The 26,635-nt window shown below is 32.3% G+C and overlaps 1 protein-coding gene across 3 annotated transcripts in view; it reads right to left on the reverse strand.

The window, feature by feature from the left end:
• The window catches only part of LOC115211137 (zinc finger protein aebp2), a 185,229-nt gene that overhangs the window by 116,354 nt on the left and 42,240 nt on the right, over window positions 1–26,635 (reverse strand). Inside the window, exon 1 of one of the 3 annotated variants that reach the window (XM_036502260.1) lies at window positions 3,731–3,873. The exons of 1 other annotated variant lie outside the window; for it this stretch is intronic. In XM_036502260.1, coding sequence (XP_036358153.1) covers window positions 3,731–3,795 — 65 coding nt within the window. In that variant the 5' untranslated portion in view covers window positions 3,796–3,873. One more of the 3 variants, XM_029780084.2, reaches the window with a different exon arrangement.

The raw sequence follows: 26,635 nt of genomic DNA on the forward strand, positions 1-26,635 counted from the left end.
GTCTTTGGTGCTTGACATTTTTATAGAGAACCCATTTCTCGTCACCAGTCACCATTCGGTCTAAACAAGGTTCATTTGTGAGACACAACAGCAAAGAAGAGCACATATTCACTCACTTCGCACAATTAGACTCAGAAAGCTTGTGAGGAACTCAGTGACCCAATTTACTAACTTTTCCAATGGCATGCAGGTGTTGATGAATGGTTGATTGACCAAATCCAAGCTTCTCTGCTAGTTCTTTAACAGTTACGATGAAATTCTGTTCCACCAGGGTTTGCAGGACATCGTCGTTGAGCTCTACAGACCTTCCAGGATGAGGCACGTCTTCTAGGCTGAAGTTTCCAGCTCGGAATTTCTGGAACCACTGCTGACACTGGCTTATGCTTATTGTCTGATCCCCATATACTGCATTAATATTCCTTGCATTTTCCATTAAGTTGTTGCCTTTATTGAACTCATAAAACCAAATATGTCAAATATGCTTCTTTGTCACTTCCATTATAGCTTTGAAAAAAAAAACTTAAAATTGAACTGCGTTCTTAAACTTGCACTAAGAATAAGGACAAGGTAAAATTACCACCTGCTTTTATAGTAAGTTGATACAGGTGTCCCCCTCTGATTTTTAGTTCATGCAATTGAAAAAGCCATATTATTTATGGGATGACCCCATAGATACCCTTTAGCAAGAAACTTGTTCTACTTTGGTCCCTTTTCTCATACTTTAAACTCCCATCTCCTAGAATAAAGCTTCTTTTGGGGGTTTGCTGCATGACAATCCCACTACTGCTGACCCCACGAAAGATAGAAAGAGAAAGCACCGAATTTACATATAGAAGTGGCTACCTTAGGAAAGGCATCCAGCCACAGTATAATACAAACATACATGTACACACAAACATATATATATATATATATATATATATATATATATATATATATATATATATAAAGGGAGGGAGAGAGAGGTACTGGTGAAAGTAGGAGGAGATACATTTAATAGAGAACAAGGCAGTAGTTTAAAAATGAAAGTAGGAAACAATGTGATAGAAATTTGTTCAGCAAAAGAAATAAGTTAAGATGTTTAGTTATTTTTGTGATATAGTTTACAAAGACAAACTAAAAAACGTTAAGTAATGAAAATCGGAATGCGCGCGCGTGTGTGTAGTAAAGTAAGATCTCGGGAGGTTGAAAAACCAGAGGATCTAAGTGCAGACGAGTATACACGTGTTGTAGTCTGACCTGTCGGGTGAGATGAGGTCAACACAAAAAAAAAAAGTTATGTGAAGTTTTGTAACTATATACACATATTCATACATAAATGTTTGTGTGTATCTCTCTCTCTCTATATATATATATATATACACACACACATATACATGCATACACACATATGTACACATGCATACGAACATATACACATACCATACACAACCATGTCAACGAAGTGTAGAAATTGACAAGTTATATGCAAATTTATTTCCTTTCGCTTTTCACTATGTACAGTACCACTCAGATTGAAATAATAATAACGCTTTATAGAAGGAACCTCAATTTTTCAGATTCACATGAGGAGGAAACAAGATTTTGCGACGTTCATGCTCAAATAATTACGTAAGAAAAAATTAGACACGCATGCTTATTTGGATTATTAGAGCGAGACACACACACACACACACACTCTGCCACCCCTTTCTTACTCTATACACACCACACACAAACGAAAATACTAAGAATCTAATATAAACAAGATCAAATATAGTATTCACAAATTGTTTACAAATGTGGAAAGATACATGCATATTACACAAATTCACATTTATAGTTCTTTAATTCATTTTAACCAGCGCAAAGCAAACGCTTTTGCGCGCGCACACGTTTTCATATATATATATATATCTATATATACACACACTCAAAATTTCATATACATATGAATTGTGTAGATATCAGATTTTGTGCATATTTGTGTCTAAAAAAGCATGTGTATACAAGAATAAAATATTTTACATATTAAACGTTACATATAGGTACTTTTTCATGTTTCGCTTTATACACAGTTATATATCAAATTACATTTTTGTTGTAATAATTACTGCTCTATTCTTTAGAGTGTGCTTCTTTTCTGATACATGTTTTATTGACTATATATATATATATATACATACAGAGAGAGAGAGAGAGAGTGTTTCACATTCACACACACATATATATATATATATAAGCGCGCACACAAATTGTTACATGTTACATTTTATTTATATGAATATATAAAATATATATCTTGCTTGTATGAATGTATATTATTTTTGTTTAGTTTATGTGCATTTTGTTACATATAATTACAATTTCTAATGTTTATATATATATGACGGCTGTGAAAAATTAAAATGAAAGGAGAAGACAAGCGGTTGAAGTCTTTCTTGCTCTCTTTCTCTTAAGCAGCCCCCCTCGCCCCATGCTTGACAGTAGTAGTAGTAGCAATAGTAGTAGTAAGCTTTATAGTTTTTTTTTTTTATACTTATACTTACCCAGTAAGTGTTGAATCCCTATTAGAAATAGGAGTCAGCGAAGAGGAAGAACTGGATAGAAGGAGCTGCTTTTGCTCAGCTGGGCTGGCCAGTGGCAGCAGTGAACTTATCTTACAACCGTCAAACATCTTTCATTGTTATCCGTATCATGCTAGAAGACTTGTGAGAAAGTGTTAGATTTTTCTCTGCCGACTATCAAATTCTTATCTGTATGTGTGTGTGTATGTGTATGTATATATATATATATATATATATTGCTCCTTGTTAATTTTTAAAAAAATTTTACACCTGATTTTTCTACATTTTTTTTTTTTTTTGGCCGGAGCGATTCAGGAAGGAAAAACAATAGCTATATATATATATATATAATATATATATATATTCAAAGCTTATTCAGGATAAACGAAATTAGATTTTTTTTCCTTCTTTTTTGACAATTGATCACCGAGATATTTTCATCATCGTCGTTTGTTTGCAATCAAAGAACGAGAGTATACATCCACTCTTATATATCTCCAGCTTAATTGGAAAAAAGATAAAAGAATTAAAAATAAAATAGAAAATAAAAGCTAATGAAAGGAAAATTTGGAAAATTATTATAGAAACGTCGACCATATGTATGTTGTGTTCTCTATTTTCTTCCTTCACCCATGGCCACCAAAACTACTAAAGAATTAACAATTTATAATGAAACTTATTTTAACAAATGTATTTTGAAAAATACTGGCCGTTTGTGATCACATCCTTCGTAGCTTTGAGATCGTAAATCCAACATTATCTGGAGCTAAGGGAGAGAGAGAAAGACATACACACACGGGGACAGAGAGATTGACAAGATCTATTGTATGTATGTAGGCAGTGGAAAAAGACACTGTCCAACAGGAGCAAGAACAAATAATAAATAGGTGGTATGGTCTGGTCTGGTCTGATGTGGAAGACTGCTGTGGCCAGGACCTGCCTGTTTCTTCTCCCCCTTTTTGAGGAGACGGTAGGGGCAGGAACAACAATGCCCACAAGAAGAAACGATACTCAAATGTAAAGAGTACACAGCTAGAAGTAGAAGTAGCAGCAGCAGCAGGAGCGGCATCACGACTAAATAGATAGTGGCGGTGATGATGATGATGATGACAACGGTGACTCCTTCCTTAGGGGTGGTAGAAGTGAACAAGACAAATTAAAAAAAAAAAAGTGTTACGACTAGCCTGCTCACCAAACAGGAACAGACATCACTCAAGGAGCCAGGAGAGTTCCTTACACAGCAAGTCATTACTCTATTATAAACACTAAGGGGCTCAGAAGGGGTAATGTCCCCTCTCTCTTTTCTCGTCTCAGTCGCTCGCTCCCTCCCTCGATTCCATGTATTCTCTTTCATGCTTTTCTTTCATTGGAGAGCTCTAATTTTGCAACTAGAATGAATGTCAAATAAACTAGCTTTTGTGTGTGTGTGTATATATATATGATCCTTGTATTTTCGATGCCGGTGCGATATAATAATGCATGCCTACAAAACACATATTCACCGTGTGTATGTGATTATACTTATATTTTGGACACATACGATACCAATGTGCTTTGGTGAAGGATTTTCCCCCTTAGACAATTACCTCATATAACACATTAAATTCTAGACCCGGTTTTTTTTACATGCATCGTTTACACATGCATAATTCACCGTATATTTACATAATCCCATTATTATATAACAATTATACATGGGCATAAATATAAATGCACTATATATATAAAATCAACGTCATTATCATTATTATACTGTGACCGCGTTAGGGCACAACTTACAAAGGTTTAAGTCAACCATATCGCCCCCAACACATATTTCAATCTGTCACTAATTTTCTCAACTCGTATTTGTTGAGCCACAGGATTAGAAAACAGACAGCATTAAAGACAATGAACCACATATATTTATGTACACACCGATACACAGATCATCTAAACAAACAAAAAGAAAAAAATTACATGCACACCAACAGTTTGCATGTTTACCATTACCTCATTTCTTCCATAGTTTTTGAACCAATAGGTATTTAAAAACACGGAGATAATTAGAACTATGATTGTCAGTATAAATAAGCATACACATACATACAGATATATCTACACACATATATGCACACACAAACAGGTAGAAAAATAAATAAATATGAAATAAAATACAGTGACCAATAATCTTCAGGACGTTGACTATTTTTTCCAATTTGGACAGCCCCGATATTTCTTGCCCAGCAATTAGTTACGCACGAACCCACGAACAACCAAACACATAAGTGAGCTTTAATTCGCGTAGACGAAAGGACTCAATCAACAAAGCACCACATACATACACACACATTTACATACATGTGTGTATGTATGTGTGTGTATTATGGGGATTCACCGTTTGGTGTTGCAACATAATTTTAGTTTTCTACTTCATTCTTCTTTTTAGAAATATACAAATATATATATATATATATATATATATATAATAAATATATACCTTTCTTATAATACATATATATATATCTATATATATATATAATATATACCTTTCTTATAATACATATATATATATCTATATATAAATATATACCTTTCTTATAATACATATATATATATCTATATATAAATATATACCTTCTTATAATACATATATATATATCTATATATAATATATACCTTTCTTATAATACATATATATATATCTATATATAATATATACCTTTCTTATAATACATATATATATATCTATATATAAATATATACCTTCTTATAATACATATATATATATCTATATATATATATAAATATACCTTTCTTATAATACATATATATATATCTATATATATATATATAAATATATACCTTCTTATAATACATATTATATATCTATATATATAATAAATATATACCTTTCTTATAATACATATATATATATCTATATATATATATATATATATATATATATCTATATATATATCCATACATATGCATATATATATCCATACACATATATATATATACATACACACAAATATATATACATACACATACATACATATAGACACACACACAAATATATATACATACACATACATACATATAGACACACACATATATATATACATACACATACATATATACAGACACACACATATATACACATACATATATACATACATTAAAACACATATATATACATGCACATACATATATACATACACATACATTATATTACATACATATATATATACATACATACATTATATTACATACATATATATATACATACATACATTTATACAAATATATATATATACATATACATACATAAACGCACACAAATATATATATATATACCTAATTTTGAAAATGTATGGATAATACCATACTAATTGTATGATATTCATATGAATCTAAAGTTTTATACAATATATATATATGTATACACACACACACACATATATGCAAACACAAAAACATATACAAATACATATATATACACATACATATGTATACACATACATATATACATATGTATATACATATAAACTCGTATATATCTAATATAGGATAAAATGGCCAGCATATTAAAAAATACCTTAAAGGTTATCAAAGTTTATAAGTTGTTTTTATATATATATATATATATATATATATATTATATATATATATACACACACATATGTACACACACACATATATACACACACATACATATATATACATATGTATATACATACATATATATACACATGTATATATATAGATATATAAATACACATATGTATATATATACATATGATTATACACACACATATGTATGTACATATGTGAATACAAATATTATATATATATACCAACATATATATATATATATATACACATATATAGGTATACATATTTATATATACACACATATATTACACATACACATATATTTTTTCTTTTTATTTGTTTCAGTCATTTGACTGCGGCCAGGTTGGAGCACCGTCTTTAGTTGAGGAAAATGACCCCAGGCCTAACTCTTTGTACGCCTAGTACTTATTCTACTGGTCTCTTTCGCTGAACCACTAGGTTGCGGGTACGTAATCATACCAGCATCGGTTGTCAAGCGATGTTGGGGGGGGGGGGGACAAACAAAGACACACATACATATAAATACATGACAGACTTCTTTCAGTTTACCTCTACCAAATCCACTTATGCCACACAGTCGGACTGAACCCAGAACCATGTGGTTGGTGAGCAAGCTACTTACTACATAGTCACACCTGCACCTCTCTCTCTCTCTCTCTCTCTCTCTCTCTCTCTCTCTCTCTATATATATATATATATATATATATATATATATATATAGTGTTTGTGTGTATACATATATATATATATACACACACACACACACAAGCATATATTCAAATATATGCATACATATATATATATACATATATACATATATGTACACATATACATACATACACATACACACACACATACATACACACACACACACACACACACACACACACACACACACACAACATATATATATATATATATATATATATACACACATATAGTCTGTTGAGGTGTGTTCTGTTAAGAATGTATTAGAGTACAGTTAGAGCTCATTCACCCTTAGAATTCCCAAACAGCCGGTCTTATTCTAACAGTATGCTACCAATTGTAGTCTTAGGTATTCCTCGCGTGTAAAATAGAAAGTAAAAAGTAAAAGAGTCAAAAGGAAGAATAAGTACAGTTAGGCAGCTTTTTAATCACTGCAAATGTTTCGATACATACAGATCCTTGAATATACAAGATTTAAAGTCTAAATGAAATTAAGTAACGATTTACCTGTGTAAGATCTATATGTATCTCCGCAGGAGATACTCAGTTGTCTCCATAAGTAAATCTAGATTTCCATGCTAAAACATCCATGGATGTTGTAGCATGGAAGTCTTGATTCACTTACGGAGACAGCAACTGAGTATCGCCCGAGGAGATACATATAGATCTTCTTATACAGGTAAATCGTTATCTAATTTAATTTAAACTTAACTTTAAATCCTGTATATACAAGGATCTGTATGTATCGAAACATTTGTAGCGATTAAAAAGTTGCCTAACCATACTTACTCTTCCTTTTTACTTATATATATATATATTTATATATAAAACTGAAATGCGTTTGGACCGCTTGGATCGCTTTTAAGGCCACTACATCCCGTCGGATTAACTCCAAAATTTACAGGGACATGTAAAATGAGGTGACGATGCTCGTGGGCTACGTTAGAAATCCCTATCTTAAAAGGTGTCATTGCTAGGGCCAAAAACCCACTTTGACAAGTCCACTCCCATTCTTTAATGTATCTGTCTTCCTCACTCACTCACGCTCCCAGCACTTTTTCACTCACTCTATTTCCTACCTTCCCATCACTTTCACTTCGTCAAATGGCGTTCTTTAATGTATCTGTCTGCATTCATAGAGAGAATTATCATCGTCACCATCAACACCACACAATCATGACAACAAATATTATGAATCTCACCATCGCATTCTATTGTCTGCCTGTCAACGCGCCGATGGAGCAAATACAAACAGAACACACCAACATGCGTTCGTGCTCTGGTGATAACGTAGGTTTTTTGTATCTATTACATTTTAACATTTATTTAGAACCCTGCAAATTTTTTGTGCTAAATTTTCATTTTTTACTACTTTATTATTTTTCCTTAAATTGATGCTTTTATTAAAATTAATTCTAATTGCCTGGGTCAACAGTTCCTTTCCTCGGAGGATATGGAAATTCCTACTACCCGTTAGAGAAATAACTCCAGCAGCTCACAACTATTTCAACAAAAACAAGGTTACCTGTTTACCAGTCGAATTCAGTGTCAACGCTCACATATGAGAGAGACTCCAACACACACACACACATATACATATATATATATATATATATATGTATATATATATATATATATAATGTGTGCATTATGTGGTCGATTGAGCTGAAAATATGCAGACCTATGTTAAAAGTGCTGGCAAGTTTGCATGACAACTATTTTTTTTCCTCAAATGAAAGGCGTGACCTCTAGGACAAAATTCCTCATCTTATAAAATGTGGCCCCAGTAGACCCGAATGAAATCAGGTTATATTAACCAAAATGTGAAAAGGGGTCTAAATGGGGCTGGAAGCGGATTAAAATTTCAAGGAGTGGGTGTTTAGGAATTCTCTGTTACATGAAGCTAAAAAATTTGCGCCAGCCTTTTAATCGTCAATGTGTTGCCGTCCATGATGAAGAAGTTTTGAATGCTTGCCATGGTGAGTCTACTGTCATGAGAAAGAATCACTTCAAAACTTGGTGTTTAGGGATTTTCTTTTACATCAAGTTCAAAATTTTACGCCAGCCGTTAAACTGTGAAAACGTTGCTGTCCATCGTTAAGAAATGTCAGCCATGGTGACTCTACTATCCTCAGATTCTATCCCTTCAAACTTTGGTTTCCAATATTTTATTATTTTTATTCAGCTCGCAAGTTCGTCTGTCCCTTTTAAATGTTAATGTTTTGCTATCTGCCTTGAAGCAGACCTTTCCATTGTTACTGCCTGATATTTATGATTGATCTTTCTAAATATTTTATTTCTCAACTTACTCAAGATCTTTTGTTGTTTATAAATGGGGAGATAGATAAAGGTAGAGAGTAAGAGAAAGCGAGGGAGAGTCCGAGAGAAAGGAAGAGTAAGAGAGTGGGGAAAGTGAGAGAAAAAGGAGAGAGAAACAAAGAGGGAGAATCATCATCGTTTAACGTCTGTTTTCCGTGCTAGCACGGGTTGGACAGTTTGACTGGGGTCTGGGAAGCCAGGAGGCTGCACCAGGCTCCAGTCTGATCTGGCAGTGTTTCTACAGGTGGATGCCCTTCCTAACGCCAACCACTCTGTGAGCGTAGTGGGTGCTTTTTTCGTGCCAGGAGGGCTGGCAGCAGCCACGATCGGTTGGTGCTTTTTACGTGCCACCAGCACAGAAGCTAGTCAAGGCGGCGCTGCAATCGGCCACGTTCGGATGGTGCTTTTTACGTGCTGAAAGGAAGCAACAGAAAGTAACATCCACACTCTTACCCGCGCGTAGAGCGGGTCACCTTCAGCTAGTGTATGTATATATATATATATATACATACATACATATACATATATACATACATACATATACATACACACTTATACATACATACATATATATACATACATACACTCATACATACATACATACATATATATACATACACTCATACATACATATACATTCACACATACATATACACTCATACATACATACATATACATTCACACATACATATACATTCACACATATACATACACATATATACACATACACATATATACATACACATACATATAGATACGCATACTGTGTGGACTATGATCCCTGTTGACAGGCTGCTGGTATTTATAGTGTTAAACACTTTTGGTAAGCAAATTAGGGACTCCTTCATACAGTAACTGCTGCATTTGTTCAGTATATAAAGTTTTGCTGCTTCTTTCTATAGAGACTGTCAGAATGATGTAGACGCCTCTGATGAGCTAATAGGTCTGAAAATTGACTAAGGTTGCGCCCAGAGATATGGCTAAAATTTGCCCTGTTTATAATTATGAGATGTTACATATATATATGTATATATATACATAAAAATATATGTACAAATATATATATATATACACACACACACAAATATATATATACATACACACATATATACATATATATATATATACACACATATATACATATACATACATATATACACATTATACAAGCACACACACATATATACACAAGCAAGCACATATATATACATATACAAGTACATATATGCTCTATTGTTTCAGTCATTTGACAGTGGCCATGCTGGAGCACTGACTTTAGTCAAGTAAATCGACCCCAGGACTTATTCTTTGTAAGCTTAGCACATATTCTATCATTTCTCTTTTGCCGAACAGCTAAGTTATCAGGACTTAAACACACCAGCATTGGTTGTCAAGCGAAGTTGGGGTGACAAACACACACACATATATATATATATATATATACACACGATGGGTTTCTTTCAGTTTCTGTCTACCAAATCCAATTACAAGGGTTTGGTTGACCCAATAGAGTAGAAGAACCACTCCCAAGGTGTCACGCAGTGGGTCTGAACCCAGAACCATGTGGCTTGTAAGCACACTTACTAACCACACAGCCACTCCTGCGCCTATATATATATATATATATATATATATAATATATATATATATATTTACATATATATTTACACACACACATACTCATAATCACATATAATAGCATATATACGCACACACATCCATGATGTGTGTGTGTATATATGCTATTATATGTGATTATACACACACACACACATATATACACACACACACACACATATATATATATATATATATATATACACACAACACACACACACACACACACACACATATATATATGGTGCTAGCTTGGTATGCGATGTACAAGAGTCAAATTCTACCTTAGTATGCTATCTACATGTTTCTTATAATTATTATGGCTGAAATATAACAGTCTTACATTTTTATACATTTATTAAGAAAAAAAATCAAACTGAAGCTGATCTGAAACAAATTTACTAATTATGTATATATGTGTGTGTGTATATGTATGTGTGAGTGTATGTATGCGGCATGAGTAACCCTGCGGCTCTTTATCTCGTTGGTACGCATAGTCACATTTGTAAGAACTTTTTAAAATTTAGTAACAATATCTAGTTTATGTTCTGGGTAGATACTAATAGTGTAACTGTGCTATGTACTACATACTGTGGTAAATAAATATTCTTTTTGTGCTCAGTCACTATTTAAGATGAGCAAAATATCTCAAGGCCAGCTGCTACAAAAAAAAGGGTTGCACACTCATAGATGGATCGTATTGGTATGCGATGATCCCCTACGCCCTGCACCATTTTAGGAAGATTTATTATGGAAAAAGGAATATAACTCTCACACATACAAGAACATCATTGCAGATTCTTTTTACCCTTCCGTTTTCAAAAGGACCAATTTAAAACTGGTCTCGTAACTTCATTATATTTGTTGTATTGACTCCAAACAATGAAAGAGTTTCTTGTACATGATCGTTCATCCGGCTAGAAAGAGCAGCCAAATCTCTCGCAAAAACCACCCGACTATCTTTAGAGGAAAAAAATGGTGTAGACAGTGGAGTATGTTCCCTATTTGGAAGGAAGGGTGATACACTATTATATCTAGAATAAAAGATGGAAATATCTTAGCTAGAAAGCCTTTTGAGAAGCCAGCTCGATCAGGGATAACCTGCCAGTGAACTGCAACAGGAAAAGTTTCAGAGAGGACAACTTGAGATAAAAGTCATCACCAATATAACTTAAGTCACCGTTAGAAATCAATATTAATCAAATAAGACTACATTTTCCTGTGGGCAGGGAATAATCGATTATATTGGTCCACTTCCGGTATTAGACGGGTGCTATATTTTAACGACCCTTGAAGAATGAGACATCAAGTCAGCCTCGACGGAATTTGAATCCAGTAATTAAAGTAGTTTTAACTAAACACCACGCAGCTTCTCATTTTACGATCTACCTATTCTGTTGCTCGTTTTTTGTTTTAATTAAAAAAAAAAGTATAATCTGACAATAAACAAATTTCGAAGCAGAGATTTGCTCTGCTGACAAGTTTCCACCTATGAGTTAATTGTTTTATCAATTATAGTAATTATAGTTAATGAATAAAATAAATAAATAAAATAAATATTGAACTTCAGAAGGTAAATAAGTACATGCTTAGCTTTCCTAACTTCAACTTTAAATTGTGACTAAACTACCGAATTGTTCCTCGCAGAACTTTCACTATAACGGGACACAAAATTCTTTACTTAATAAATAATAACCAGCTTCCTTGGATTATATCGTTTAACTTGCTCTACATTATTACAGCTGAACTCTATCGTATGATTAAAAATAATTTCTAATTATTCTAAGTTAAAAAAAAAAAGAGGATTAGTGAATTTGTTCTTTAATAGTCATCAAAATCAAAATAAAGGATTCTTGATTTCACACAAAGGCCCTATACATTTTGAGAAGGAGCATGCGTAAATAGGACACTATCACGTTCGTACGCTTCCCGGGGACCAGTGTGAATTAAACTTGCCTCAAGCTAGAATCGAAATAGGGATGCGATCTCGACACGAGGTAAAACATCTTACATGCCCATTTCTCTTCAACGAATCACCACTGCTGATATGGCTAAATATAAACCAATTCATTATCGACATCACACTATTTCTTATATTATTTAGTTTGCAACGAAACTATAAACAACCTATTGTTAGATTTATTGCAAAAATATTTTATACAACTTAAAAAACACAACTATGTTACTATTATGTATCATTGCATTAAGTAGTCGATTATTATGTTCTATTTGTTTTTATCTCTAATAAATTGGCAAAACATATCTAGAGAAAAAAAAATTATAATTCTGTTTTAATATCTGCATATATGTGTGAATATAAGTGTGCACGTTGAGAGACTACATCATATACATGCATAATACCTCACATATGTACACACACATACATATTGTGTGTGTGTGTGTGTGTTATATATATATATATATATATATATATATATATATATATATATATAGAGAGAGAGAGAGAGAGAGAGAGATAGGTGCATGAGTAGTCGTGTGTAAGAAACTTGCTTCTCAACCACATGGTTCCAGGTTCAGTTGCACTGCATGGCACATTGGGCAAGTGTCTTCTACTGTAGCCTCAGTCCCGTCGTGTGTATGTGTGTGTGTATATATATATATAATTTATGTACGTATTTGGGTGTCTGTTTCTTCCCCCATCATCACTTGACAACCAATGTTAGTGTATTTACGTCCCCATAACTTAGCGGTTCGGCAAAAGAGACTGATACCATAAGTACTACGCTTACAAAGAATAAATCCTGGGGTCAATTTGTTTGACTAAAGGCAGTGCTCCAGCATGGCCACAGCCAAATGACTGAAAAGAGTAAAAGAATATATATATTAAGTTAGACATGGCCTGGGCCAATAATGGCCGAAACCTATCAAAGTATCAAAGTATATATATATATATATATATATCATAAATTAGGGTATCTACGAGATACCACCGTGCTGAAAATAGCAGCCATGATCTGACTCTAAAACCACCTTAATTGTCCATATATATAAATATATAAATTTTATATATATATATATATATATAAACATTTCCAGATATGTATGCATAAAATGTATCTATGTATGTACGCACACATATTCAGACACAAAATCAATTTATGCACTTAACATGTGGATGTAAATTTACATTACAAAAAAAATCTACTTGAAATTTTGAAAACATAAAACACAATATTGAAAGTTTGAAATAAATCGTCATATATCATAACTATTCAAGTAATTTCTATACCGAGCAATATGATTCCTACAGATATGGAAAACAAACTCTAGTTTAATAAGTAACAGGAAGTTATGAAACCTGAAGTCAGAATAACACCCCCAATGAAAAGAACAGATGTTAATAATGACAACATACAAACAAAAACAAGTTAACTTTATTACATTTACAGATAAAAATCAAAGATATGTATGCCTTCAGGTCAGATTAATTTTAGATTTAATGTCAGATGAAATTGTTTAATATTTGACAGATGGTGTAAGGTAAGAGAGTCAATCACAGTGTAGTGTTCATAATAGAGTGGAAGGAAAATATATAGCCTGTATGTGGGTGCTTGATATCCTAGAAGAAAAAGCAGTCAAATCTCCCTCGCTACACCTTACTGCCTTGAGAATAAAGCAATGGATTATAAGTCTGCCCAGTTAAGGCTGGCTTGAGTCTTAACAACTGTACAAAAGTAAGACTGCAGAAATTTTTTTTGAGTTGGGAGAGGTATGAATAGAATAAACTTCTTTCATTTATTGTTGGAAATTAAGCAACATAAAATTATGCAATATGCATTTGAGCTTAATGTGTGCATGTGTGTGTAGTATATATATATATATATATATATATATATAGAGAGAGAGAGAGAGAGAGAGAGAGAGAGAGAGCACATGTATACTATGTAAAAATATGGCATATAGTGTTGTACTTGAAAATATAGCCCCTACATGGTCACTCCATCTGTTAGAAATAGTAGCCAAATTTCACTCAGTACACATTACCATCATGCCAAAAAAAAAAAAAAGAAATGTATGCACTAGTTGTATATAGTCTGTGTACTTTATTATTATTATTAAGGTGGTGAGCTGGCATGATGGGCAAAATGCTTAGCAGTATTTCGTCCATCTTTATGTTCTGAAGTTGACTTTGCCTTTCCTCCTTTCTGGGGTCAATTAAATGCATACCTATTTCTTTACCACCCACAAGGGGCTAAACACAGAGAGGACAAGCAAGGACAGACAGATTAAGTCGTTTATATTGACCCCAGTGCGTAACTGGTGCTTCTTTAAACGACCTCGAAAGGATGAAAGGCAAAGTTGACCTCGGCGGAATTTGAACTCAGAACGTAATGGCAGACGAAAAACGGCTACGCATTTCGCCCGGCGTGCTAACGTTTCTGCCAGCTCACCACTGAAAATTACTGACCTTTTGCCAAATTTGGAAATTCTTTTAATTTTTATTATAATTAAGGTAGCAAAGCTGGTAGAACCGTTAGCATGACTGACAAAATGCTTCACAGCATTTCATCCGTCTTTGTGTTCTGAGTTCAAATTTTGCTGAGGTCAATTTTGCCTTTCATTCTTTTGGGGTTGATAAAATAAGTATCCGTTGAGAACTGGGGTTGATGTAATTGACTTGCACTTTCTCTTGAAATTGCTGGCTTTATGCCAAATTTATAAAGCGTTATTATTAACTGATCAATTGATTGATCTGTCAAAATGTTTTGACAACTTTCTAGCCCTTTAAATCAGTCCACCATAATTGTTCTGTTCTTTCTGGGTGTTTGGTGTTGGTGGTCAGTGCAGCAGGTACATGTTTGTTGTGATGTTCTTGGATAGTATGTCTATAACCGAAATGATGTTGTGTCTGTGACAGTGAGTGTTGATGTATTTTTGTTTTCTGACACATACACACATTACATGTCGTTCCTATTTGTTTTCTGCCAACTGAGCAAATAGCAAATACAAGTTCACTCAGGGTTGCCATGATCAGTTTATTCATTTGTGTGCATGTGTGTGTGTGAGAGAGAGAAGGAGAGAAAGGGAGAGAGAGAGAGAGAGACTATCCATTTATTCATAAACATACACACGTGCACATACTTTTATACACATGTATTCATACACATAAATATTCATATATATATATTCATGCACATATATATTCAAGCACACACACAGCAAATTTATATTTTATTATTTTCTGTTATATCATATATAGTAATTCTCAGTTTATTGTATTATCTCTTAGGTGGCAGTATAGTTATATCATTATTACCATTTATGTCTTTTAAAAGGGCCACTGCTACCTGATCTGATTCTTTCTGGCTCCCCACATGTGGACTGATTCACTGACCTGTTGGCACATCAATCAGATCGCTGATCTATCATGTTTGTAGAACATAGATGCTGGTTACTTTCCATTGTATCTTATCAATGTACCACAATTCTTCCACCTATGCTATGGCTGTTCCCTCTGTATAAGTTGTAGTTATGTCACTAAACTGTCCTAGACACCTTTTGCAATGCAAGCTACCTCTACTTTTAGTATTTACCTGTACTTTGGTTTTGGAATTCTGCACTTACTCTAATGGGTAGAATATATGATTAAAGATTTAATAAAACAGCCAGTTCTTTTTAACAACCTTAATTCTAAGTTTAGTTTCATGTAACTTAACTCTAAAAAAAAAAATAAAGATTAATAAAATAACTACCATATTGCAAAAATACTGGAGGTCAACATAATGTACTAATATCTTTGAATGCAGTGCCCCAGCATGGGCATAGTCCATTGAGTGAAATCAATAAAATAAAACATAAAACCGTGTGGTGTGTGTGTGTGTGCATATATAGGCAGTTAATGAGCATAGAACGATTATGATGAACAAATACATTTGTTACTTGACAACAGCATAATTGAAGTAAAGCAAAAATTAAAAATAAAAATAAGCAAGCACTAAGTGAGTCTATATCAACAACTCAGTAAATAATGTTTTGCTGAATTACCAAGGTATTTACTCATATTTCTATGCCAGCTGTGTGTGTGTAAATCAACCCCACCCCAACCAGAAAAAGATGATTGTTTTTATACATAAATACAAAATATCTCTAGAAATTTCGTATATAATTAAAAAGAAAATTACAAAACTAAATTATCTATGAAAAGTAACTGTTCAGGGAATTTTAACACATAAATCACAAATAGGATTCATAGAGAAGTTAAAAAAAATAAAAATTACTAAACATAAAAATAAACAAATTTAAAGAGTTCAGATAATGATATTCTTAACATAGGAACAAGGTTGAGGGTGGACAAGGTTTGGTAGATTTAATCAATTCCAGTACTTGATTAGTGATTAATTGCATCAATCTCAACAGAATTTGAACTCAGAAATTAAAAGATGTATTAGTAAATACCATAAAGTACTTAATCAGTATGATATATCTTGGTTCTATTATATAAATCCTATTGTTATAAAAAGTTCCTATCTAAATGAATATGAAAGCCATTGTAATTTTATAAAATACCATTTTGTGAAGTTATGTTCAAAAATACTAGCTTAGTAGAAGGGGAGTTCTAAATCCAACTAAATTTTATTATTTTTAAAACTGAAACCATCAATTGTAAAAAATATGGTATCGAGCATTTTATTATCAGTTACCCTACTGTTCAAACCCCTACTAACAGGCAATGGGGATATAAAAAAGCATAAACAAAAAATTACAAATTTGGAGTGGTTAGTTAATTAAATAGCTGACAACTACTTTATTTTATCAAGGTTAGGAAGAAAAGCTGCAAAGTTGATGATAAAAGCAATAGAACTTAGACTGAAGAGACCCAAAACAAACACTACAAGGCATTCTGTTCAACATTAACAGTTCTTCCAATCAAATATTAATCTTTGCAAAAAGAAAAAAAAAAAACAACAAACAAAAACAATTTAAATCAGAGATTTTATACTCTTTTACTTGCTTCAGTCAATTGACTGTGGCTATGCTGGAGCACTGCCTTTAGTTGAGCAAATCGACCCCAGGACTTATTCTTTGTAAGCCTAGTACTTATTCTATTGGTCTCATTTGCCGAACCGCTAAGTGACGGGTCTTAAACACACACCATCAGTTGTCAAGCGATGTTGGGAGGACAAACACAGACACACTAACATATACACACACATATATGTATACATATATATGATGGGCTTCTTTCAGTTTCCGTCTACCAAATCCACTGACAAGGCTTTGGTCGACCGAGGCTATAGTAGAAGACACTTGCCCAAGGTGCCATGCAGTGGGAATGAACCCAGAACCATGTAGTTGATAAGCAAGCTACTTACCACACAGCCACTCCTCATATTCTTTTATTTATTTACATGGCTGTGGCCATACTGGGGCACCATAATCATACACACACACGTGTGTGTGTGTGTGTGTGTGTGTGTGTATATATATATATATATATAAAATACACACACACACACACTCCCTTAATATCAAGTCAATACAGAGCCTCTACCTAGTTATTCAATTTGTCAGAAACAGCAGCTAAATCACTGTCAATCATACATGCAGTCTCAATAAAGGAAGGATGGATTTGATAATGTTCTACCATATGACATGAGTAAAAACAAAAACTTCTAATTACAAAAATGTTTTAATTATATAAAAAAAACAAAGAGAGATGAATAGCCAAGTCAAAGATTAAAGCAGTTATAGAGTCTGCTCATAAAGAAGTGACCTGGAAATGAACAACAACTATTAACATACTGCACAACTAAAAACACATTCATAGATTAGATTAGCAGTTGTGCCATTTTATCATATCTAGAATGTTTTTTAAAGAATTAGGTTGATAAATTTTTCACATAATGAAAATTTTGTGGAGAGCAAAAATAAAAGTAGTTATTTTAGAGAAACATTTATATTCTATTCAAAACTTAGTTAATATGAGAGGAAACCACAAAAAAAAAAAAAAGACACACCAAAAATTATTTTCATGTTTTACAAAATTAGAAAGATAAGAAAAAAAAAAGGACTGATTTAGGAATAATTCCTTTTAAATAATCAACCAAAAAGAAAATAACAATAATCTATAACAAAAAAAAAAAATTGAATTTAGGCTTTGTTGCCAACATGTATACTTTACAAATTTGTGTGTAAAGATATATATATCTGTCTTGGTACTCCAGCATGGCCACAACCTTAGGGCTGAAATGTATATAAGAATATATCTATCTATCTGTGTATATTTATATAATATTGGTTCAGGCCTCACAGCTAGATAATTATTTCCCCCAGGCAGTTAGCTATAAGGTCTGGATCAAGATTAAATTTTTACAAAATATTTTAAATGTATTTAGTTCTTATTTGAAATGTATAGTCTTCTTGATCATTTGATCAAAACTATCACTCACACGAAATACTGAATGCTTGCTACATGAATGAATGAATCCACACTGAAAATGTTTCCAAAAGCATCCAAGTTATATAAAACCAACTACCTATCTTTTTTTTCTTTCTTTTGTACTTGTTTCAGTCATTAGAGTGTGACCATATTGGAGCACCACCTTGATTAATTTTTAGTTGAATATATTGACCCGAGCACCTATTTTTTGAATATTCTTTTAGTCTTTTGCCAAACTGCTAAGGTATGGGGATGTAAACACACCTGCACCGGTTGTCAAGCAATGATGGGGAACAGACACACATATATATATGACGGGCTTCTGGTGATAAAATATCAAGCACTATTATAAATGATATTGCTTTGTATATATTCCAAGATTTTAATTTTATACATATCTCATCTTCTATATAATAAAATGATTTTTTAAAAATAAAAGCAATAAAAAAACAAAAAAGAAGCTAACCACAGCCTTTATAATAACCTTTCTACTATAGACACAAAGCCTGAAATTTGGTGAGAAGAAAGCTACTAGTCAATTTCCTCAAACCCAGTACTCAACTGGTACATATTTTATAAACCCTGAAAGAATGAAAAGACAGACTAAATGCCACAAAAAATTTTGTCCGGTGTGCTAACTATTCTGCCAGCTCTCTGCCTTGCCCATGGCTGTTATAATGGATATCCACTTATATCAATCATTATTATACTAGCATGTATTTTATTGCCCTTGAAAGGATAAAACTCATAACCAACAAAATTTTGATCAGAGCACTGATACACAACTAAATAAAGCCAGGTATTCAAGCGAAATGCTTAGCGGTATTTCGTCTGCGTTATGTTGTGAGTTCAAATTCCGCCGAGGTCGACTTTGCCTTTCATCCTTTCGGGGTCGATAAATTAAGTACCAGTTACGCACTGGGGTCGATGTAATCGACTTAATACCTATGTCTGTCCTTGTTTGTTCCCTCTGTGTTTAGCCCCCTGTGGGTAATAAAGAAATAGGTATTCAAGGTGTCACACCACCACTCCATAGCACAATTGTAACAAAAAACTGCGACTAAACTACTGGCAAGACAAGAGTGATTTAGTTAGCTAGCAAATAAAATGTATAAATGAGCCAAAAAACTAAAACCAAATTTTTAAAGTATAATAAAGCTGAAAGCATATTTTATAATGGATCCAATTAGATTACTTTAAACAATGGTATAATATATTCAGATTATGTAAACATAAAATTCAATATGTAAATATAAACGAAACCAAATTTGGTGGAGTTTAAACTGATGACATGTTTAAAATATATAGATCTTTACAAATGAAAAAAATATGCTCGTAAATATCTATTTAAGATAGCATCCACAAAAGATTTAGTGATTTAAATTTATCCAAAAAGTAATAATTTTCAGTTTTTGCTTTTTTGTTTAAAATAAAAATTGGGAGGGAGAATTAAGCCTTAAACCTAATTTGCTTCCTTTAACAACACATAACTTCCAAGTAAAATCTTTATTCCTCAGGAAGCTGACATGAACACTATTTTATTTGATTTTCTCTTCAAACTAATTGCGTTTTTACAATCTTTTATTATCATCATTATTAACTTTTATTATTATTATTATCATTATCATTTAGCTAATATATAAAGAGGAGATAAAAATGATGAAAATAAACCAAAGTAGTAGAAACTGTTGAATTTTCTCTGATGTTTGGTTATTAATAAATTGAACAAGAATATAGATAAAAATAAACATTAAAAAATCATTTATAATCTATAAAAATGTTTTAATATAAAAAAAAATTGTTTATAGATTGATTATAAACACAAATCATAAACCTTGCAATATTTGGCTGCAATAAAGAAAAAAAAAGAAATATAGAAAATATAGAAAGCTTAACTAGTTGAAAAAAAAAAAAATGTTCCTATCAGAAGAAAATTTTCTCAGTTCCTTTAAATTACCATTTAGGAAGTAGCTTTTTAAAATAAATTTAACTATAAAATGGTAAAAACTTAAATTTAAAATATTTAACATAAAAGGAAATGTTAACATTTATTTCTATTCATGGAAACATATGAATTATTTGAGAATTTTCTGTTGATATTATGTATATTTATTAACTTATTTATTTTATTCATTTGTTTATATTTTATATGGAGCTTTTCTATCAGACTAGGAAATCTTTAGCCAGCTAAGAGTGCATACACTTTAAACACAACACATACACAATGCATTTTTGATGTACTGGGCATGTAAACAAATGAACTAATGAGACAGAAATAACAAGAGAGAAACCACATTAATCACGAATAACTTATTAACTACACTTCCATTACAAATATAAAAAAATGACTCCGAGTTCTTTTCCCAAAACCAAAATGAAACCCAGAATATTTCAACAGGAGTAAGGACGAAATACATAAAGCCAAATAAATAAAGTAAATGACATGGAAGAGGTTGTAGCTTTACCCTCCTTTTCTTGACACTGTAATTTCCATTGTATTAGCTTATAGGGTTAGGGGCCTAAAATGACAGTCAGTTGCAATGATATTGCAAGTCAGCTGCTACAAGAAAGTTAATGCTACTACTATTATTACCACCACCACCACCCTTTGTTTTGTTTTTTTTGTTTTTGTAATTTTTAACGAACTAGCACATACTGATGGATTTATGCAATACAAGGTTAATTCCTATTACCTCAGTGCTTACTAACTGCAACCAACAAAAACAACCCCGGTTTTATCCTAATGATACCAAACCACCCGAGATTGAGCATTTCTATTATATATAACCAATTTTAAAGTGTTCATGTTTAAATTAATAACTTTCAACATGAGTTTAAGAAAGAACCGCTTCATTATGTCATTATCCACATACCATATTAATATTGAAAACATCATTTTACAAAATCCTTAAGCTCTTATACAAAATGAATTCAAACACAGGCAGTGGATTTCATTAAAACATGGTCAGAATAGAGGTATAGAAAGATATAGTTTACAGTTGCTTCATAAACAACTACATTAAGCAACTCAACATTAACAGGAAAAAACCACAAAAGTCGAAAGGTTGTACACAATGAATATATAAGATACATACACAGACATAAATGTGTGTGTGAAATATATTGAAAAAGAAATTAATTCATAGGAATATATTTCAAAATTATAATTTAAAAATATTAAAATAATCACATTTTTTTTTAAATTAAAGGCTCAGTAAAAACTAGGTAATAAATGAATAAAATGGTTTTAAGCCAAGATACTAATACAATCACTGGAGTGCTACCAACACCATTTATAAGGTATTGAGTAGATTTTCTTTTTTAATACCGATGAGAGAATATTGATAAAATTTAAAGCTCTTTTTAAAGGAAAACAAGAAATAAAGATTATCTCAACCACATAGCTGTTTTTCTAAAAGTGGAAAGGGTATCACAATGGCTTAATGATTTCTACCATGCTACAAGTTTAAGGACCGGTTAAAATCTATTAAATCAATCTGATACTTGATTTATAAACCCTATAAAGATGAAAAACAAAAACAATCCTGGTAGGTTCAAACTCTGAACGTAAAGCAATGTGACTAAATTTTGTTGCTTTGATAATTCTGCAGATCTACTTTATTTTAAAACTGACATTAGTGACGGTTGAGAAGTTTGCTTTACAACTAATAATTTCAAGTCTGGTCCCACTATGTACCAACTTGTGGGGATGGGGTAAATAGGTGAATTCTGCTACACTCTTGGGGTGACCAATAATGAGAAATTTGGTCAATAGAAACTGTATGCATGTGTATGTATATGCACATGTATGCAGTTATTTATATCATCATCACTATCATTTAATGGTCATCTTCCATGCTGGCACAGGCAGTGGCATGGTTCAACAAGATCCAGTGAGCTGGAGGACTGTGTTAATCTCCGATGTCTACTTAGGCATGGTTGCTATGGCTGGATACTCTCACACACACACACATATACATACATAAACACACCACATGGATACCCATGTGTATGGTCTGACAACTAGAAGTCAAAGTAACTTGTTGAATAAGTACTGGAGTCAACAATGTTGACCGACCTCTTAACAGTAGTATCCCAGTAAAGCTGCAGTACAGTGAAGGAAACAAATTAAATGAATAATAATTTTATCAGGCTAAATTACAAGTAAACCTAACATGACAGCAATGAAAATTTTAAACTAAAACCTAAAAGATATATAAAATCTTAGTCATGCTCTTTGTAGAGTTGTAAATAATATCAACAAATCTTGAAATGTGTAGAGTCTTTATTTATTTTTTTTGCTTTTAAATATAATGCAAAATTTTTTTTAAATATTCTATTTACATGAAAAAATATTTACATGCCTGGAACATTTGCATGTTGGTCACATTAGAGGAAACATACTCGCACAGGCAGGTATACATTGTTATACATACTATATTTATATTATATGTTAATGTGCATATGAATAATAAATGACAAATATTGAATACATTTCCAAACACTTTATATATGAATATTACTATGTATATGAATATGTAATGACAGATATTATATACATACTTCAGGCATCCTTCATTCATATTTATGTGTGAGAATTAAAGGATCTTTTTTGTTTTTTTGTTACATATTTTGTTATATAAAGTTGCAAATTTCCTTTTAAATTCAGTTAAATGAAATTTGGAATTTACAAAGAAATGAATGGAATAAAAAAAAATGATACATGTACAAGCTATATATATATACATGTATATATATATATATATATATATATACACACACACACAAAGCTATTACATACATACACACACACACACAAAGCTATTACATACATACACGTGCACACACACACAAAGCTATTACATATATGTATATACACACACAAAGCTATTACATACATACATATATATTATATTATACATATATACATACACGACGGGCTTCTTTCAGTTTCTGTTTATCAAATCCACTCACAAGGCTTTAGTCAGCCTGAGGCTATAGAAGACACTTGCCCAAGGTGCTACGCAATGGGACTGAACCTGGAACCATATGACTGGGAAGCAAGCTTCTTACCACACAGCCACACCCGTGCCTATATATATATATTTTTTTTAGTATATACTGTGTACGTGTGTAAGATATGTATCTACATGAAATATATTCTTTTCTACTCTAGGCACAAGGCCCGAAATTTTGGGGGAGGGAGCCAGTCAATTAGATCGACCCCTGTTTGCTACTGGCACTTAATTTATCGACCCAAAATCATAAAAGGCAAAGTTAATTTCAACGGAATTTGAACTCAGAATGTGAAGACAGATGAAATACCGCTAAGCATTTTGCCAGGCATGCTAACATTTCTACCAGCTCATCACCTTATCTACATGAAATATATTGTTAGACATTCACTCTAAATTAGTTACTTCTCGTGTATTTGTTTTTAGAAAAAGAAAAAGTTGCAGTGAAATGTAGAAGATATTAATTTAAACCTTTATTTACAATAAGGCTAATGAACGAAATATGAACTGGTGGAATACTGTCATGTATTTTGTCTTTCCAACTGTAATCCCATCCCAAATAACTAGATAAGTAAATATGAATATAGGATTTCAGAGTTAAAAAGTGAAATACATACACACACATATGTGCCAACTTTTACTTTACTTATTTGTGATACTAAATGTATGAATATACAGCTGTTAACTTTTTGCAATCGATTAAAATATTCTTCTGTAGATAGTTGTACAGTTAAACTCATGTTGGAATTACATGATAATAGGTTCTACATCAATGAGGGGCACCTTTGGCAAAAGTACCTTCTGCTGTATCTTTAAGTGGAATTTGATAGATAGAAGTTGTGTAGTAACGTCTCATGTGCAGGTGTGAGAGTGTGTGTGTATATATGTGCATGTGTATACCAGAGATAAAAATAGTTTGGTCAAACAGCATTAATATGCATAAAAAGGTATGGCGGTGCCCCAGCATGGCCACAGCTCATAAGCTGAAACTAGAATCAATCAATCAATCAAATCCATTCACTATAATCGATTAAAACCTTTAAAAGCAGTGCCCCGGCATGCCCACAGTCCAATCTCTAAGGAAAGACATAATATGGATGGAGATGGATGAATCTATAGAGTGTTGAACAAAATACCATGTATTGTTCTTTCCAAGGCTGATTGCCTTTCATAGTTGTGAGACTGATAAAAATAAGTAAAAAATCAAGTATTTTGGTGAACTGAAATCAACTATACTCCAAAATCCATCATCATTATTATTTATTATAAAATACTACCTATTTAATGTAGGATCCAGAGCCAAATCTAACTTCATCTTAGTGACTTATAAAAAGATGGTCTGGCTCACCGTCATCCTAAAGGTTTGTGTGCCATGTGCATGCGCAAATGTTTTGTAACAAGCACATCAAATACATTTGTACAGACACAAATAGTTGCTCAAATAATGTATAGTAATTAATAATTATGCTTATTAGACATTCAGTTCACAATGCAAGATTTTTTTCATATATTGATTACAAAATATTAAAAATAGCATTAGTTAGGGTAAACATATGTCCAAAAGAAAAGAGTGTATGGATGTAGCTGGAATAGCCTTTGATATTACATGTCTGCTATATCAAGATTTTTACCTGGAGCTAAATAACAACACCATTAATAAAACAAAAGTGACTGGGAAATTATGATCTAATCAAAGTGAAACATGGTCATAAAGGAGCAATGGAGAGTTATATTCTCTGTTAGCAAGCACTCAGCTGAAACTGAACATATCTGTTATATTTGTTACACATGCAAACTAATTCCTCCTGCAGTCAACTTTCCCTTTCATCCATCTGCAGTTTGATAAAATAAACAGCAGTCAAGTACTAGGGTTAATATAATAACTACACCCCATCCCAAATTTGTGAAAACTCATGCTTGTATTAGAAATCATTCTTGTTGTAAAATGCCTTATGGTAATTAGGTATGGCTCTAGGGTTTTGAATTTAAATCCTTAGGGATTACTTTTCATCCTTATGGGGTTGATAAAATAAGCAGCAGTCAAGTTTTATTGAACTGATTATACCCTCCCTGTGGTCTTATGCCCATGTTAGGAAATGCTATTATTATAAGAGTTGCATTAGAATAAAGAAGGTAAATTTCTTGTAGAGCAACTTAGTTCCAGTCGGGACCCTTTATTTAAGAAATGTCAAACATTATAACTTCTTCCCTTTCTTAAAAAAAAAAATCAAATCTTATAACTTGTTTAATAAAGACACGTTTCTCAGTCAAACTTGGGTCTCGGTTTCAAATCCTGACTGAGTGAGTAAACTTTTTAAACCAGGCAAAAAATCATAATCATAACTTCCCATTCCCCAGCTTCATCTCCTGTAATATTCAGGCTTCACACCTAATAAGGAAATCATATTATC

The sequence above is a fragment of the Octopus sinensis genome, linkage group LG4 (assembly GCF_006345805.1).
Source record: "Octopus sinensis linkage group LG4, ASM634580v1, whole genome shotgun sequence".
In the NCBI taxonomy this organism is placed as follows: Eukaryota; Metazoa; Mollusca; class Cephalopoda; order Octopoda; family Octopodidae; genus Octopus; species Octopus sinensis.